Here is an 18285-nt window from a genome sequence, read left to right as displayed (position 1 = left end):
GAATATCATTGCGATATTGTTCTTAAGCCGAATTAGCAAGGACCAAAGGTTATTTCTTAATCCTTTACGATCTTGTTTATGCATTTAGTTTTATGACTCGTATCATCTCATAAATTCATTATAGTCCTTATTTTTAAAGGGATCTATACAGATTATTTTCCACATTGTAAGCAAGATTTTACATATATAAATCGAATTTTCAGCAAACACCAACAACCTACATGCTTCTAATCAATTAAAAACATAGAAATAGGATGAAAATTCTTAATGATTAGCAAGTAAGGAGAATGAATTAAGCAAAGAAAACACCAAGATTCAAGCACCAAAACACAAGGATGAATCCCGCATAAACCCGAAAATTGTTCACTTACTCGATCGAGTGGCCTCTACTCGATCGAGTTGGAGCTACTCGATTGAGTTTCCGCTGGCAAATTCAACTTTTTCGATGTTATAGCTACCTAACTAAATCGAATAAGGTCTACTCGATGAAGTAAGCACTCCTACTCGGTCGAGCGAGATTAAGAACAAGGTCAAAAGTTACGAATTTGGTTAGCGGTTCCTGCAAAACAACAACTCGTGTAGATACAATAAGAACATGGGGAGTCTAGCCCACGGACCGAAGGAAGAAGAACTCGGCCTGGACTGAGATATCAACAAGATCACGAGTGAGATAAGGAAGTCCAAATTGTTACCAAATTCTGAATAAGAAAAGTCCAAATTGATAGCAAACTCTACCTTGAGTAACAAGGCAATTAAGTGGGGAACCCTAATAAACCCACTAGGGTCTATTCACTATAAATACAAGGAGACAAGAGGAGAAAAGAGGGGAATATTCATCAACATACAAGACGGCGTACACGACCACTTTACTCATCAATATTACGTACAAATAAGGAATAGCCAAAGCCATCATACCATCATCATCTCATACCTTATGTTCATCATCCGTCATCATCATCCCAATACCATAAATCAAATACGAATACACCCACACAAAGAAATTACCACCATCATAAGGTAATGATTTACCAATCATTATTATGACCTTGTTATTCCCACCAAACCTGCGTACGTACCATACCACATCTCACAAACAACACTCACCAAACCCAAAAATAGCCCTGAACGCCTGATTGCTATACCATCTGTGTCGTACATGCATCGGGCTAATTTTTCGTCACCAGAACTGAGCTCGTTGAATATTATACTTGTATTCTAATTATCAAATAGTGGAATATTGGCGGAATACCGACTCCCCCCGCGGTTGTTTCCCACATCGGGTTTTCCGCGTCACCAAAATCTCTTGTGTCATTATTCCTTTATTTTGCCCTTTACACTATTTACATCATTGTTTCGTCATAAGTCACATATAATTTAACCCCCCGATACGAGGCTAAAAAGAGTAGGTCACTTTAACCCCTAACGAGATAGAATCTCGTGTTTTGACAGTTTTTTACCAAAACAGTTTTGGCGCGCACTGTGGGGCATGGTGATCGATTTCTATAGCCAAGATATAATCAAGTCAATCAGCGGTGCCATGTCTGCTAACGGGCAAGATCTCATCATTATCTATGGAGTCAGCAGTAGATCTGCTCCCCGGAAGTTGTCCGGAAGCCAGCAGTAGATCAGCTTCCTGTGATCCTCCGGAAGTCTCGTAGCAGATATGCTTCCTGGGATCCTCCAGAAGTCAGCAGTATATCAGCTCCCTGGAAGTTATCCGGAAGCCAGTAGCAGATCAGCTTCCTGGGATCCTCCAGAAGTCAGTAGTAGATCTGCTCCCAGGAAGTTATCTGGAAGCCAGCAGCAGATCTGCTTCCTGTGATCCTCCAGAAGTCCCGCAACAGATCTGCTCCCTGAAGTCCCACCAGAGACCTGCAGCAAACCTGGTCCCCAGAGTTAATCCATGGTCCGGCAGCAGATCTAGTCCCTGAAATTCCTTCAGAGGCCTACGCCTGACAGCAGTTCTGGTCCCTGGAATTCCTTCAGACGCCCGAGTCTGGCAGCAGACCTGCTCCCCATAATTCCTTCATACGCCTGAGTCCGGCAGCAGTTCTGGTTCCTGGAATTCCTTCAGACACTTGAGTATGGCAGCAGTTCTGGTCCTTGGAATTCCTTCAGACGCCTGAGTCTGGTAGCAGACCTGCTCCCCATAATTCATCCAGATACCTGCAGCTGACCTGCTCCCCATAATTCATGTAAATGCTTGAAGTAGAACTGCTCCCAGAGTTTCTCCGGAGTCCTACAACAGATCTGGTTCCTAGAGTTCCACCAGCCTCTATCAGAGCAGGAATGATCAATCCACCAGAAATCAACAACAGTGTACCAGCAGTTAGTGTACATACATCAGGAGGACTAGAAGGAATGTTCAGTACAGGGTCACAGACTCAAACATATCTGGCTGACAGGCAGATCAGGACCTCAAGAATCTCTGGCCCAGATAGACAGATCCCTGATGAGGAGGTAGTCACCAGACTACAACCTGGGGGCCCAACATACAACCACCCTTCATGTTGATCGGACTACAGGCTACGTCAGGTAACATCTTATGTTTTGATTCTGTTGAAGCTAAAATTCTCCTCATTGCAGGAATTTCAGCCAACAAGAATTAGAATGACAATCTGAAGCCATTGCCACACAACTCCAGTAATCAGTAACCCTAGAGGACATATCTCTACAGGAGTGTCGTCACGGAAGTAACATTTGTGGTACTATTCCGCCTATACCTAACCCTCTTGCAGGATCAGGAAGCCTGGTCGATAGCCAGGAGAGAGGTAAAATATCAATACGAACAGGGTAACCTGGACCCCCTGCTATCACGTGGGGGCAAGGTCCAGTAAAATAGGCTCTACAAATCAGGTTTTACCCTCTACACTTCCTATTTGTCCTATAATAATATACGTGATAACAGGTGGATCAGAACTGTGCGGCCTAACATACTAAGCAGCAAAAAAGGCATGACACAAAAACAAAAAGAGTTCTCTTTGAGTCCTCCTACGGAGTCAGCCATGGGAATCTGCCACCTGTCACATTCGACGAGGCAGATGCTCATGACACTCAGGGGCACCACCATGATGCTCTCATCATAACGTCGTACATAGAAACTACACCAAGAGAAAAATCCTAGTGGTCACAGTAAACTTAGTCGACATGGGTAAGATAGACCCAGAACTAACAGTGCTTACAGGTTCAAAATATATGGGTAATCTTCTTCAACAATTGATTAAATTTCATAAAATTAACATGGATTGTTTCGTTTTGGTTCCATGATGATATGATAAGAACCAGAAAAAATATAGTCAGCATGCTGGACCCAACCAAGACAAAAATAATCAAAATGCTGACCCCAGCAACTCCAGGCAACTGTCACCCTCACAGGGTCGCCAACCAGCAGTAATCAGTTTGTACGACGATTATCCTAGCCAGGCTAGAACTCGAGAAACATCATAAAAACGAAACAAAGCAAAACAGAAAGTGCCAAGCCCCGAAACTGACAAACAAAAGTCCGAACAACTTAGAGGAGAGATCTATCTAAAAGGATCCTTTCCTCAGCAGCTGTAACACCTACTCCACCATCCAGCTCTACTTGATCTCTTCTTGCAGGAACTAGCTCTAGCTCGGAGACATCGCGACCTCGGTAAAAATTTTAGGGAGCCGACCTCATCGATCCGAGATCGGGTCCCAAAGACGCGGCGAGATCTAGCAGAATAAGGAAGTCTCGACCAGCTGCCTCCTCTCAAATTCAGGAAGTAGGAGGAGCCAGAATCGGAAATTCAGGAAGCAGGAGGAGCCTGAATCGGAAATCCAGGAAGCAGGAAGAAGCAGAGTCAAAAATTGAGGAGGCAAGAAGCAGTCAACAGACACCAGAACGACAACCTGGATTAGTTGTCGCAGCAACCCTTTCAGCCAGCGACCTAGGCAGCCAGAATCTAGCAGCAGCTTGGACAAGAAGCATCACCTAGGAGCCAAAAGCGAAAGGGGGTAGATATAGGTTATTTTACAGCATACTTGGGAAACGCCAAAAGTTCGATTGGGCTGAGGAGCATGAAAGACATTCACGAAACTGAAACACTATCTAAGCGCACCACCTCTGATGTCCAAACCAGAACAAGGAGAATCCTGGTCCCCATACCTATCAGTAATAGGGACAACAACCAATGTCATGCTGGAGGCCAGAATATTACTTCATTAAGTCTCTGCATCTTGTAGAGACCAGGTACACACCACTTGGAAAACTGGTTCTTGCACATGTTATAGCCTTCTATACATTGCGTTCTTATTTTTTATAGTAATGTCCATGTGCTAACTGACTACCCCCTGAAAGCCATTATGAGTAAAACATAGATATCAGGAGGGATGACCAATTGAACGACACATCTAAGTGCTTAAAACATGAAATCTGAACCTCGGACGACCATTAAGTCACAAACCATGGTAGACTGTGTACCTACTTTAGTCCAGCACCTCAGACCTAGGTGGATAAAAGCACCCCCAACCTAGAGTGTAACACCCCGTAAATTTGAAGACCTTTATTATATTTTAAAAGTAATATTTTAATCCATTTTAATTTAATATTAATTTATTTGAAATAATAATAATTTGATAAAATAAAATTTTATTTTAGTTTGAAGTAATGTAATCACTTTTGATAGTTTAGAAATGTTTAAAAGTAATTTAAACTATATTTAAACCTTTTACTTTGATAAAATAGATTTCTGATAAAAGTCGTAATATTGGGATTTTCCCATTTCTTACGGTCGTTGGGTAAACGAGTTTGGATATTGGCATATGAGTACTTAATCTTTTAGTAAAATCGTGTTTAAGAACTTTAATATTCTCGGAAATCGCGTTCTACGAATATTTCTAATTACCGTCAAAGCAAACCCAAAACGTAAACAATTGACCACCTCCCCATGCCATATGGACCGGCCACCCCTCCTCCATTTGTCCCCTCTTTCAATTTTCATTTCCTCCATAATTCACTCTCTCTCTTCCTTTCATAAAACAACCAAATTCCTCTTAAAATAACCCCCTTACAATCCCTAAAACCACCATAAATCCTTCATTTCTCCACCAATTTGCATAAAAATTATATGCTTGGAATCCTCTTTTCATTCCTCATCTCCTAGTAAGCTTTATTTTCATTTCCCCCAATTTTGTTTTAAGGCTCATCTTTTAGGGTTTCGAATTTAAGCTTAATAATTGTGTTTTTGTTGTTCTTATAGGTGAAGAATTTGAAGATGAGTTAGGTGACTCATATGTGGTTGAAGATGAAGAGTAATTTTGGGTTTTAGAAGCTTTCTCAAGTTATTACTTGTCTCTTTGCTAGCTTAAGGTAACTATTCCGAGTTACTCGACGATTTAATGTCACATAGATGTTGTGTTTGTTGTTTGTTAAATGTTTAGGTGATTAATAATGTGTTAGTTTCGTTTTTCACATGACTTGTGTTGTTAAAGTTTACTAATTTGTGGTTATTTCATATACTTGAGTATTGAAACGAAATGGGTATTGTTGATTGTTGCTTGAGACAGTATTAAATTGAGCTTGAAACGGATTTTGGTAGGAAAAAGGGAAAAGAGGCGGAAAAACCGCCCAAAACAGCCCACAAAGGGGCGCGGCATGACCCGGCAGGCCCGGTGGGTCCGGCCCGGACTTTGACCCGTCACTTTGGGTCGGGTCTTGGGTCTATTATTTGATGTTTTGGGTCTTTTGTTTGCGTATTTATGTATTTTGGTATTTTTGGCATGTGGGAAATCATTATTATGCGAGAATTTAATTGAATTGGTTATTTTGTAAGTTGGAATATATTTCCTCATCTTGATAGTTTTTCACATGATAGAAATTGGAAATGGCATGAGAATGATATTGTGATGAATTTTGTGATTTGGGCCAAAGTAGGCCAAGACTAAAATGAACAGTTGACCGAACGAGTTTGGTCAAACTAGGTTTAAAACCGTCGACCTCGATTTGACCGATGACCCGTCGCGGGACTAGGGTCGAGGATTTGTCTTTGAGTATGATTGTCTTTTCATATGTTGGTTGTTGGATGAATTGGTTGCCTCATACTTGAGTCTTCTTGCCTTGTTGCCATTTTAGCTTGTTCTCATGGATTATGAGATTAACGGTTCGCTGAGGTTTAGATTACTAATGAAATTGTGGATATTGTTGGATTGTCAGCTGAATTTATATTTTTGTAGTCTTTCACAAGGAAGGATGTTATCCTAGAGTCCTTGATTTGAGTATAAGTATTTGTGTTGCCAGTTTGGACTCTTTGCCCCTCTTATGGTTAAGTGGGTGTCCTACTTGTCTTGTGTGGTGTTGGTATCTTAGACCATCGTCATAGATAGGCCCTTATAGTCTTTGACGAGTGTATGTTCACCGCTTAATAGCCTTTGTGTCTTAGCTTGGTGGGTTTATATCCAAGTTAGGGTATGACCTCCTGACGCACTCTTAGAAGTATGTGGTCAGCTTAAGTACTAGCCAACCCTTTGGAGGACTCCTTAGGGGTACTCATGTGTTGTTATCATGGGTCTTGGATGCGGTAGTTTTCCGCATGTCGCTAGGTCTGTGTAGGTTTAGGACTAGGGTGTTTACCTTACCTCGTCGTATAGACTCGAGTTACAGAGTGACTATTGACTGTACTAGGAACTTATGCCTGTCTCTAGATATATTGTCCTTTCTTGTTTGATGATTCTATGAATCATAGAAGGTGAGATGCAAGTCGGCTATGGTTGATAGAGTTTGGATTCCTGGATGTTATGTGATTCACATGATAGTGTAGTATGAGTCGGTCTAGTATTCACATGCTAGGACTATGTGTTGTTATATTGTTGTTCACATGATAAGCACGATTGTCTAGCATCTATATGCTAAGGCTATGTGTTATTCATATTCATATTCTTATGTTTACATGTTATATTAATTATGACATTTCGTGGCTGGGAGAACTCGGAGTTACTCCCCACTGACTGTGGCTTTCGTATTTGTATAAAATGTGATCGACAGGTATGGTGATGCTTATATGGAGTTCATGGACGAGCTAGCGAGCAAAGTAACCTTGGGACTTACTTAGATTTGGTTTTATTTGTAGAGACTCTTATACGAGTTTTTATGTCACATACATTTTAGGGACATATGTCTCCCTCTTTACATTTGGCTGTATAACTTTGCTATTCGCGACATTAGCGATGGTTATGTTATGAAACTTCTATTTAGACCTTGTATGTTTTGACACCTTTCAATTTGGATATCTTTATAACAGGTTCAGGTTTTAAAAATTAAAGGTTTTTACCCAAATGAACCTATTACAAACATATCCATGCAGTTTTATTCTAGAATTACGTGTTTACTTTTCCGCAATGAATGAGGGTGTCACATAGAGGGACACATGGGACCTATAGTTGGACGTAGCGCACTGGTAGGGCCGCCAATATAAGGGGAACAGGAGTAGGTCAGGTACCTACGAGGGAAGTAGGACAGGTACCTGAGAAAGCCAAGCACCTGATCGTCCAAGCATGCAGCAGCCCTGAAAGTCTGGACACCTGAAAGGATGACGCCTGAAAGTCTAACGCCTGAAAGTCTGGACACCTGAGAGTCAGACGCCTGAAAGTCAGACGCCTGAGAGTCTGACGCCTGAAAGTCTGACGCCTGAAAGTCAGCCACCTGAAAATATCCGAGCTTGCAGTGGTCCAGAAAATAAGACACCGGAAAGTCAGGCATCAAAGAAAGTCAGGCATCTGAGGATATCCGAAACCAGGCACATCCCCGATCAGGGACCAAAACCTGGAGGCAGACGCCCTCACAACCATGGGGGCAGCACTCAACCCAGACATCTTATCAACCATACTCATCATATATGCTACAATTAGCGGTAAGCAAAAGAAAGAAGATTCATTTTCATAGGTACATACGCTGCTCTTAAGGTAGCTCATCAATTCGTGATCTCATTACAATATTTATATTTTGTATAACGACTGCCTTGATCGTCGGAGGTTCGTTGGCTATGCCATTTATCATCCCTAGCAGACGTATTTCTTGCAGGACCGTCATTAAATTCTCCTGCCACCAGAAGTGATCACACGGGCTCCAGAACCTGCCACTCTTCCCCCAGATCAAATGGAGCGTCCTCCTGCGAATTGCAGGGCGCCGAACGCTGCCTACAATAAACTTTCTGCCTGCAGAGACAACCTTCTTGCGTGGAGATCAGACCACCTAGCCAGCAGGACAGGTCGCTCCACCAGCAAACTTTCTGCCTACAGAAACATCCCTCTTACGTGCAGATCAGGCCACCCAACCAACAGGACAGGTCGCTCTGCCATCAGCTTGCAAATCACCTTGCTTGCAGGATCCTCCACCTCCTAATGAGTATCAGATCGCTCTCCGCCGCGTGGGATCCCGATGAATGGTATTTGGTCCTCAACAGATCTCAATTTACGCGTCGATCCCCAAGATCCGCCCCGACATCCGCGACATAAAAGTTCCTAGCACCCTGAATATACATGAGACGGGCAGCAGCCAGAATGCTGTAGAACACATTCTTACATTAGCTTCCTAAAGCAAAAAATCACAGCAATACATGCTGCCAGCAGCCAGGTACCCTGAGAACCAGAACATGAAATAATAAATGACAAGCAGAAGTGCATGTCCTCCACATCCAAGCTGTGAAAACCATGCAGGGGGCAAAGAATACATATTCCGCAGGGTATTCAGAAACAAGTAGTCCAATGGACAAGCTGACTCACTATTGAAACAAAAGCTGAAAGAAACTGGGGGCAGAAACTCAAAGAACAGTTCAAACACCCTTCAGCCTAGTGTTCAGAAGAGAGGCAGTAATACCACCAGAGGTTCTAGTTCCCACCCACAGGTATGAATGTATGAAAGGGGAATAGAACCAGGTGGAGATGACCTGGCGAAACAAATCAGCTAAGGATAGTACATTTACCTTGAAGGTGTACAACCATCTAAACAGACTTACAATCCCTTGATGGTGTACAACCACCTAAACAGGCGTACAATCCCTTGATGGTGTATAACCACCTAAACAGGCGTACAATCCCTTGATGGTGTACAACCACCTAAACAGGCGTACAAGCCCTTGAAGGTATACAACCACCTAAACAGGCATACAAGCCCTTGAAGGTGTACAACCACCTAGACAGGCATAGCGCCTCAGCATGCATGCGAAAACAAGCCCTTAAAGGTGTACAACCATCTAGACAGGCATACAAGCCCTTGAAGGTGTACAACCACCTAAACAGGCATACGAGCCCTTGAAGGTGTACAACCACCTAGACAGGCATAAGGAGCGCAGAGATTTCTGAACAACCAGGATCCTGCAACGTTCCACTGGTCCTAGAATGACGTTAAACTTGCCTAAGATACGCCCATGTTGGCTTTAAATATGATAAACACACCTTGCGTCATGAACAAGGTTAAGTAGTCAAATGCGACAGGTCTAAATCATCCCCTTGGGTTGACACGACCACCTCCAGTCTAAATCGGCCCCTTGGGTTGACACGACAGGTCTAAATCAGCCCCTTGGGTTGACACGACCACCTCTAGTCTAAATCTGCTCCTTGGACACACACGACAAATAATGTATTTGAAAACACTTACCAAGACTTGCATCTTGCAAAGTCAAGTCCCCAAAATATTTCAACGGTCCTAGAACGAAGATAAACTTACCTAAGGTACGTCCTACAATGACCTAACACTTACTCCTACCCCTTGGCCAGGGGCAGGTATATTTATCATCCTTCAAAACATGTCTTGTCTCCGTGGACGAAGATAAAACATATAGGCATGATTGACATTGCATTCACATCATACTATAGCCCCTATCATACATTAGAGGGTCCTCGCGTGCACTTGCATTGTATTACTAACATTTTGCAAGTATCACCTACATGACAAGTGCACAATAAACTTGTGCCAACTACCAGACTCACCCTTGGTGACCAGTTAACATGATGGTAAGGGCGGGTGGAAATTATTCCTCCTGAGCAGCTGTCAGCAAGATTCATGTGTCAAGCATCTGCTCCCCAGCATCTGCCAGCAAGATCCCAGCATCTGCCACTCGGTCCTTAGTGTCAGGCATCTGCTCCTTGGCATCCGCCAGCCAGATTCAGCGCTAGCCGCCTGTTCCTGAGAGACAATGCGTCCGGTCGGCCGTCCCTGGTCCCGGAGTCAGCCGTCTGGTTCACAGCATCAACCGTCTGGTTCCTGTCGTCGTCCGTCTGGTACCAAGACGTCAGCCTGTCCCAGCCACTGTCTGGTCCCTAGAGTCAACCGTCTGGTCCCCAGAGTCAGTCGTCTAGTTCCCAACATCGCCGTCCGGTCCCCAACGTCGCCAATGAGAATCCCATTGTTAGCCATTTGCTTCCCAACGCAACCATCATTATCCGCCTTCAGAACCCGGCGTCCATTATCGTAATCCTGGCATCCGCTAAGTTGAGCAGAGCATCCTTTAGTAGAAATCCCTTTGAAATCCGTTTCTTTGTCAAGATATGCTAGCGAAATCTACAAGTTGCCATCTTCGAACATCGACTGCGATTAGCATAATTAAGGAGTGACGAAAATCAGTCTGCTAGAACAACGAAGTATGGTTTAGTAGAAACGAGTAGATCAGGGCGCTAGAATTATGGGTACAGAATAGGGATGCAAAATTATCTCAAATGTATCTACCAGGAGTCATACCTGGCAGGCTGGCAACAACTTGCTCCAGCACAGTTTCAGCAGCCCGCTGCAGCAGAAGTTATGCAGTATATCATAGTAGAGTTTCGATGTCTGTTCCAAAGATGTCACTGTTCCAAAGAGAGTTTCAAGATGTACTCGATCACAATTTCAGCAGTCTCCTCGAGCAGAAACTCTGCGATGCATCCCTAGCAGAGTTCTTGCATCCTTCTCTAGCAGAGTTCCAGTGCCATCTTCAAGCAGGATGGCAGCATCTCGTTCCATAAAGCCTCAGCGGCTAAATCCAGAAGTATAGCAGCTGTTTGTTCCAGTAGCAGAGTGACAATAGCAGGTAGAATTTGAATAATCAATTTCCCTCCTCAACGAAGCTGAGAAGCGAAATTAAGGGCAAACTGTTTGGGCCAAAATTCACTATTTGGCCTAAGCTACGTGGCACGAGACGAGTGGGTAATTAATTAAGCAAATGGACCCATGTCATACATGGGGGAGTCGGGCCAACTGACCGAAGGAAGAAGAACTCGGCCTGGACTGAGATATCGACAAGACCACGAGTGAGATAAGGAAGTCCAAATTGTTACGAAATTCTGAATAAAGAAAGTCCAAATTGATACCAAACTCTATCTTGAGAAACAAGGCAATTAAGTGGGAAACCCTAATAAACCCACTAGGGTCTGTTCACTATAAATATAAGGAGACAAGAGGAGAAGAGAGGGGAATATTCATCAACATACAAGACGGCGTACACGGCCACTTTACTCATCAATATTACGTACAAATAAGGAATAGCCAAAGCCATCATACCATCATCATCTCATGCCTTATGTTCATCATCCGTCATCATCATCCCAATACCATAAATCAAATACGAATACACCCACACAAAGAAATTACCACCATCATAAGGTAATGATTACCCAATCATTATTATGACCTTGTTATTCCCACCAAACCTGCGTACGTACCATACCACATCTCACAAACAGCACTTACCAAACCCAAAAACAGCCCTTAACGCCTGATTGCTATACCATATGTGCCGTACATGCGCCGGGCTAATTGTTCGTCACCAGAACTGAGCTCGTTGAATATTATACTTGTATTCTAATTATCAAATAGTGGAATATTGGCGGGATATCGACTCCCCCGCGGTTGTTTCCCATATCGGGTTTTCCGCGTCACCAAAATCTCTTGTGTCATTATTCCTTTATTTTGCCCTTTACACTATTTACATCATTATTTCGTCATAAGTCACATATAATTAAACCCCCCGATACGAGGCTAAAAAGAGTAGGTCACTTTAACCCCTAACGAGATAGAATATCGTGTTTTGACAGTTTTTTACCAAAACGTTATATATAAGACTAAATTTTCTATGTACATCCTTGTAAATGCAAGATTTTTTCCATTTTTTTTTTGCAGTCCTAATGTTTTCCACAAATACTACTATACAACCAGTTGTACAATAAGAATTTTACAATCAACATCTTAGAGAGAATGAATCCTAGAGAGAGAGAAGCCTCTCTAGGAAATTAATGTTTCAGTTGCAAATGGCAAAGAGACCTAAACCTAAATCTTCTCTCAACAAACGCAAGCCTAAATCAAAAGTTAAATTACGACTCTCATTTACAAATATTGATAATCTTCATCTTGACAGTAGTGACGATATGGATGAACCTCAGGATTTGGAGATAGCTGCAACCAGTTCTGCTGAGATAGCAATTCCGCAATCTGCTGACGCGAAATCCACGAAGCCGGTTAGTGAGATTGTGGGGATTCCTGTCATCAACCTGGATGTGTTGGTGGAAGATGATGTCGACTCGGAGGTAGAAGAGGCTCCTGCTGCAGAGGAGTCAGGGTGGACGAAAGTTACTGGTAAGATCCGCTCCTGTCCTTCTAGCCCTAAGTCTAAAGAACTTATTCAGATTTCTATGGAGGATGTCCAACCGGAACTTGATTATTGGTCCACCGCAGTTATATGCTATATTCTGGGAGGCAATCCACCATGGGCTAGGATGTCGGCTTTTATCAATAATAATTGGGGGAAATATAAATTTGATAAAATTTCCTTTCTCCCTAATGGTGCCTTCATTGTTCATTTCCCCACTATGGAATGTAAAGACTTGGTCTTGAAGCAAGGCTTCCCTATGTTTGAAAATAAACCTCTTGTTGTCAAACCATGGACTGCAACTGCTTCCATGGCTAAAGAACATGTTAAAACTGTCCCTGTGTGGATTCGTCTTTGTGGGTTAGGTCTGAAATTTGGGGGGGGGGGTGAAATGTTTAGAAAAGCTTGCATCTTTAGTTGGGAATTATATGAGACTTGATGAAGCAACCTTTGATAAGACTAGAATTGGCTATGCCAGAATTATGGTGGAGTTTAATATTGGACAAGATTTCCCTGATAAAATTTACTTCAAGGATGAAACTGGAGCTGAAGTATGTGTGTGTGTAGAATATGAATGGAAACCTGTGGTGTGTGGATCTTGCATAGGAGTTGGCCATACCAAGGAGGATTGTAGGAAGAAGCCTGCTGCCCCAAGGATAATCCAGGTCTGGAGGCCAGTAGCTAAACCTACTACTATCCATATTAAGGCTAATCCCCCCTCCCCCCACCTGGTTCACCAGAACCCACTAGGGTGCCTCCACCAACAGGGGCCCCTTTTGGAGGACCTAAAATTCATGACTCTTCCATGCTCCCCCTCTCTACTAGCCCTATTATACAGATCTGTAGGCAGGAGCATGTAGTAGCCTCATATCTTAGCCCTGGGAAAACTTATTTAGAGGCTGTTTCACCTTCAAAGGATAAAGGAAAGAGTGTGATAGAAGAGCCAGAGGGAAGTGGCACTGAGCATTCTAATGGTAATGAATAATATAGGATTTTTGAACGTTAGAGGAATAAATAATCCAAGTAAACAATTAGAAGTTAGGAGATTTCTTCATCATAATAATATTGGTTTATTTGGATTAGTTGAGACCAAAATAAAAGCTTCTGATTTTCTTTATGTGTTGCATAATTTAGGACATCATTGGGAAGGTGTCAACAATAATATACATCATCCCGGGGGTCGTTTTTGGATTATTTGGATACCACAGATCATCAATGTTCAGCTCATTACTAGCTCTGATCAACATATTACTGTTGATGTCACTGAGATTGGTACTGGGGATAGTTTCAAATATAATGTGGTGTATGGCTCTAATTCTGATATTGAAAGACAGAGACTTTGGGCACAGCTTAATCATATTAAAGATCATAATGATAAGGCTTGGTGTCTTTGTGGAGACTTTAACTCCTTGCTTAATTTTAATGAAAGATTGGGTAGTGATGTCCTTTGGTCTGAGATTAGAGACTTTAGGCAATGTGTTGAATACTGTGGGGTGACTGATATTCAAGCCTATGGTTCTTACTTCACTTGGAACAATAAGCACTCTCCTTCTACTCGAGTTTTCTCTAGAATTGATAGATGCCTCATCAACATTGAGTGGTCTTACCTTTATCCTGTTAGCACTGCTTTTTTCATGAATGGAGGTATTTTTGATCACTGCACCTGCATTTGTCAACGTAGAAATACTGAGCATAAGAGAAGACCCTTTTTTAAGTATTTCAACATGTGGAGCATGGACCCTTCATTCACTAATATCATCATCCAGGAATGGAGGAAGCCTATAGCAGGGGTTAGAATGTTCCAAGTTGTTTCTAAACTCAAAGCTTTAAGGAAGCCCCTGAAATCTCTGAACAAAAACAAGTTTACTGACATTGAAAAGAGTACTGAGATTGCTAAACTTCTTCTAGATGACCTTCAGTCTCAGATGCACTCTAACCCTCATGATCAGCAAATACTTGTTGCTGAATAAGTGGCTGCTGAATCTTATAGAAACCTGAGCAAAGCCTCAGCTAGTTATCTGCATCAGAAAGCTAAGGTGGATTGGAATCTGTGGGGTGATGAGAATTCAAGATATTTTCATAGTAAAATCAAAGCTAGACAGATTCATAATAAGGTCTACCAAATAGTTGATGCTTCCGGTTCCATACATCGGACCTCAAGCTATTGAGAAGGCTTTCTTGGATTACTATTCTCACCTTCTAGGATCCTCTAAGAATATCTTGTTAAGGTCCATAAACCTCTTAGAAACTGCAATTGCATTCGAGCACCATGTCAATATATTACTCAGGCCTGTCACCAATGAGGAGATTAAACTCTGCCTATTCTCTATTCCTGCCTCCAAAAGTCCTGGTCCTGATGGCTACACCGGTCAGTTTTTTAAAGACTCCTGGGAAATTGTTGGTGATGATGTATGTTCTGCTGTGAAAGATTTTTTCCTTACTGGTAAGCTACTTAAACAACTTAATACTACCAATATTACCCTGATTCCCAAAGTTTCTAACCCTAAGAGTGTGCTGGAATTTAGACATATAGCCTGCTGCAACACCTTATATAAATGTATTGCTAAGCTATTATGCAATAGATTGGGTGAGATTCTTCCTGACATTGTGAACATTAGTCAAGGAGGTTTTAATAAGGATAGGAACATTGTGGAAAATGTCCTAATTTGCCAAGATATTGTAAGATTGTATCAGAGAAAGGCTGCATCTCCTCGTTGTCTTCTCAAAATTGATTTGAAGAAAGCCTATGATAGTGTTGAGTGGGATTATTTGCATCGATGCTTCATGCTTTGAACTTCCTAAGCGGTTCATTAACTGGATAATGGTTTGTGTTACTACTCCTTCTTACTCTTTATCTTTAAATGGGAATTCCTTTGGTTTTTTTCAAGGTAAGAGAGGACTTAGACAAGGGGATCCTTTGTCTCCTCTCCTTTTCACTATCTGTATGGATTATTTGTCTAGAATCCTTACGTGGTTGGGCGCTTGAGTTAATTTCGATTCCATCCCATGTGTGCTCATTTGAAATTGAATCACTTGCTTTTTGCTGACGATTTGCTCCTCTACTGTAAAGGCAATGATATTTCTATTATGTGGATACGTAGAGCCTTTTCTACTTTCTCAGCAGCATCTGGCTTGTGTCTTAATAAAGAAAAGACTGAAATTTATTTTAATGGGGTCGATCTTGGTAAAGACCGATATTTTACAAATTTACTGGTTTAAGGAAGGATCTCTTCCCTTCAAGTACTTAGGCATCCCTATTTCCTCTAAGAAACTAACTAAGAATGAGGGAAGGAAATTGATTGATAGGATTACTTTGCAAGAATTAGGGCTTGGGGGCTAAGCATCTCTCCTATCTTTGGTAGACTTACCTTAGTCACCTCCGTTCTTCATACTTTGCACTCTTCTTTGGGCCTCCATTTTCCTTATTCCCAATTGCATCATGAATAGAATAGATAGTATCTGCAGGAACTATCTTTGAGGGGGTACAAACTCTTATATGCATGCTCCTGCTGTCAATTGGGATCAATGCTGTACACCCAAAGAAGAGGGGGGCTTAGGCCTTAAAAATGCCAAAATTTGGAACACTGCTATGCTTGGGAAATATGTTTGGTGGATTGCTTCTAAGAAAGATCACTTGTGGGTGAGATGGATTAATCATGTCTACTTGAAGGGGTATCACTGGACCAACTACTCTCCTCCACAAGATTGCAGTTGGTCTTGGAAAAAAATTGCTCATATCATGGCTAAGGTGAGGACTGCTTACACCTCTGATCTGTGGTTGGGCTCTTCTGATGATTACACTATCAAGGCAGGCTATAACTGGTTGAGACAGAGTCTACCTCGTAGGTGGAAGATCTGTTGGAATTCTATGAATGTGCCTAGGACCTCTTTCATTTTCTGGGCAGTAAAGCTTGGTAGATTGCTTACTAGGGATAGACTAGCTCGTATGGGTGGAGACCCTGATATGACCTGCTATCTTTGTCACAATGCGACTGAAAACCATAACCACTTGTTTTTTGGGTGTTCTTTTAGCAGCAGATGTGTCTCTTTACTGCAGGCAAAGCTTCAGGTGGATTTTAATCCCAATGACATTATGCAATGGAATAGCAGAGGGAGAAGGAGAAGCATACTCAGAAGAAGAATCATATGTGCTTGCCATGTTTATTTAACTTACTTGATATGGTAAGTACGTAACAAAGCTAGACTTATGCAGCAGGTGACTCATCCCAGGGTGATTGTCCCTCAGGCTATTCAAGGGATTTTATCCAGGTTTTGGGCAAGGAATTCTTCAGCTATCACTACCTCTCATGAAACATGGATTAGGAATTTACATTGATTTATTTATCCCAATCTTGATGTAGTTTTGGTCATGGTTGTTATACGTCCTTTGTACTGAACTCGGATGATGTATATTTTGTTGATATAATATACTTACACTTTCCCAAAAAAAAAAAAAAAAAAATAAGCATTGTACAACCTTTTACATTAATCTGAGCTTATGTGTAATTTTTCTGAGTTTTGTAAGAGTTTATTTTTTTATGTTTAAGTGTGTGAGTTCAAAAACTTTATGGCATAGCTCAAATTCTTTTAAACAAAACTCGAAAACTTTAGTACACAGCTCGGATTCTACATCATACAACTACATACAACAGGTTGTATAATCTACTCATTGAATGTTTTCTAATCTCTCAAAATAGTTTTGAATTATAATTATCTTTTATCACCAATTTTATTGTTTAGTTTAATTGCTCTTATCAAACTATTTTAATCGACTTATTTTTGTGAACAATTTTGGATATGCTTATTTGGACCATGGGCAATCACAATGAAGATAGACTTTCTAATCGATTCTTCGTAGTTTGTGGCGCCACAAGAAGAGACTCTTTACATTACTTACAAGCGAGATTTACATCAGTGGCATGATCATCTATCTATTTATACAATTATAATAGAAAAACCACCCGTACACATGGCAACTCTCTATTACAAATTTTCCCGCTCATGTTTAAGAACACTTTGTTATTTCCTTACTTATTACATTACCCTAAAATATTATATTGTTCACCTGAAAAATAATGTTTCCTAAAATACAGTTACTAAATATATTTGGAAGAGAAAATTTAAGGAAATGAAATATAACACCTATATTAATGCGTATCAAAACTCCATACAAGAATTTGAGCAATATTCTTCAATTTACTAATTCCTAAAAACTACCCAATATCACAATTCTTATTTAATTTCTGTGTCCAACCATCAATCCATCATCTATCTAAAAAAAAATATACGGTAGATATTTTAGTCCGTGAAATAATCAATTAAATTAAAAATATTAGTCCGTTAAATAAGCAAGTAAATTAAAAATTGAAGATTGAAGAAGAGGAGAGCTTATTTGCTGGGAGACAAATTATCCCACAATGATAGATTTTGAAAACGAAAATATACGGTAGATATTTTAGTTTGTTAATTAAGCAATACTACACACTTAAATCCTAAGGATATAATTTTAAAAAAGTTCAAAAAATACGAGGAGAATGACAAAACATAAGGTATAATCCTTTTTATTCATCCACAAGGGGCAAATTGGAAAAAGGATACATTTCAAACAAAAGAAATATCCTCTAGAGCCTTTTTGAAAAAAAGGCTAAAGACCATTCAAGCTACTGAGTATTCTAATATTAGTACAAGAAAAGGCTTTACGAAGCATATA

General features: G+C 41.1%; 1 protein-coding gene across 1 annotated transcript; it reads left to right on the top strand.

The window, feature by feature from the left end:
• Nucleotides 1-16071: 16071 nt before the first annotated feature.
• On the top strand, nt 16072-16761 carry LOC141640518 (uncharacterized). The gene has a single exon (XM_074449289.1). It carries the CDS (start codon nt 16072-16074, stop codon nt 16759-16761), a length of 690 nt encoding a protein of 229 aa, XP_074305390.1.
• The last annotated feature ends 1524 nt before the right edge of the window (nt 16762-18285 follow it).

This window comes from Silene latifolia, unplaced genomic scaffold (assembly GCF_048544455.1).
Source record: "Silene latifolia isolate original U9 population unplaced genomic scaffold, ASM4854445v1 scaffold_88, whole genome shotgun sequence".
In the NCBI taxonomy this organism is placed as follows: Eukaryota; Viridiplantae; Streptophyta; class Magnoliopsida; order Caryophyllales; family Caryophyllaceae; genus Silene; species Silene latifolia.
This window is presented reverse-complemented; position numbering and strand designations above follow the sequence as displayed.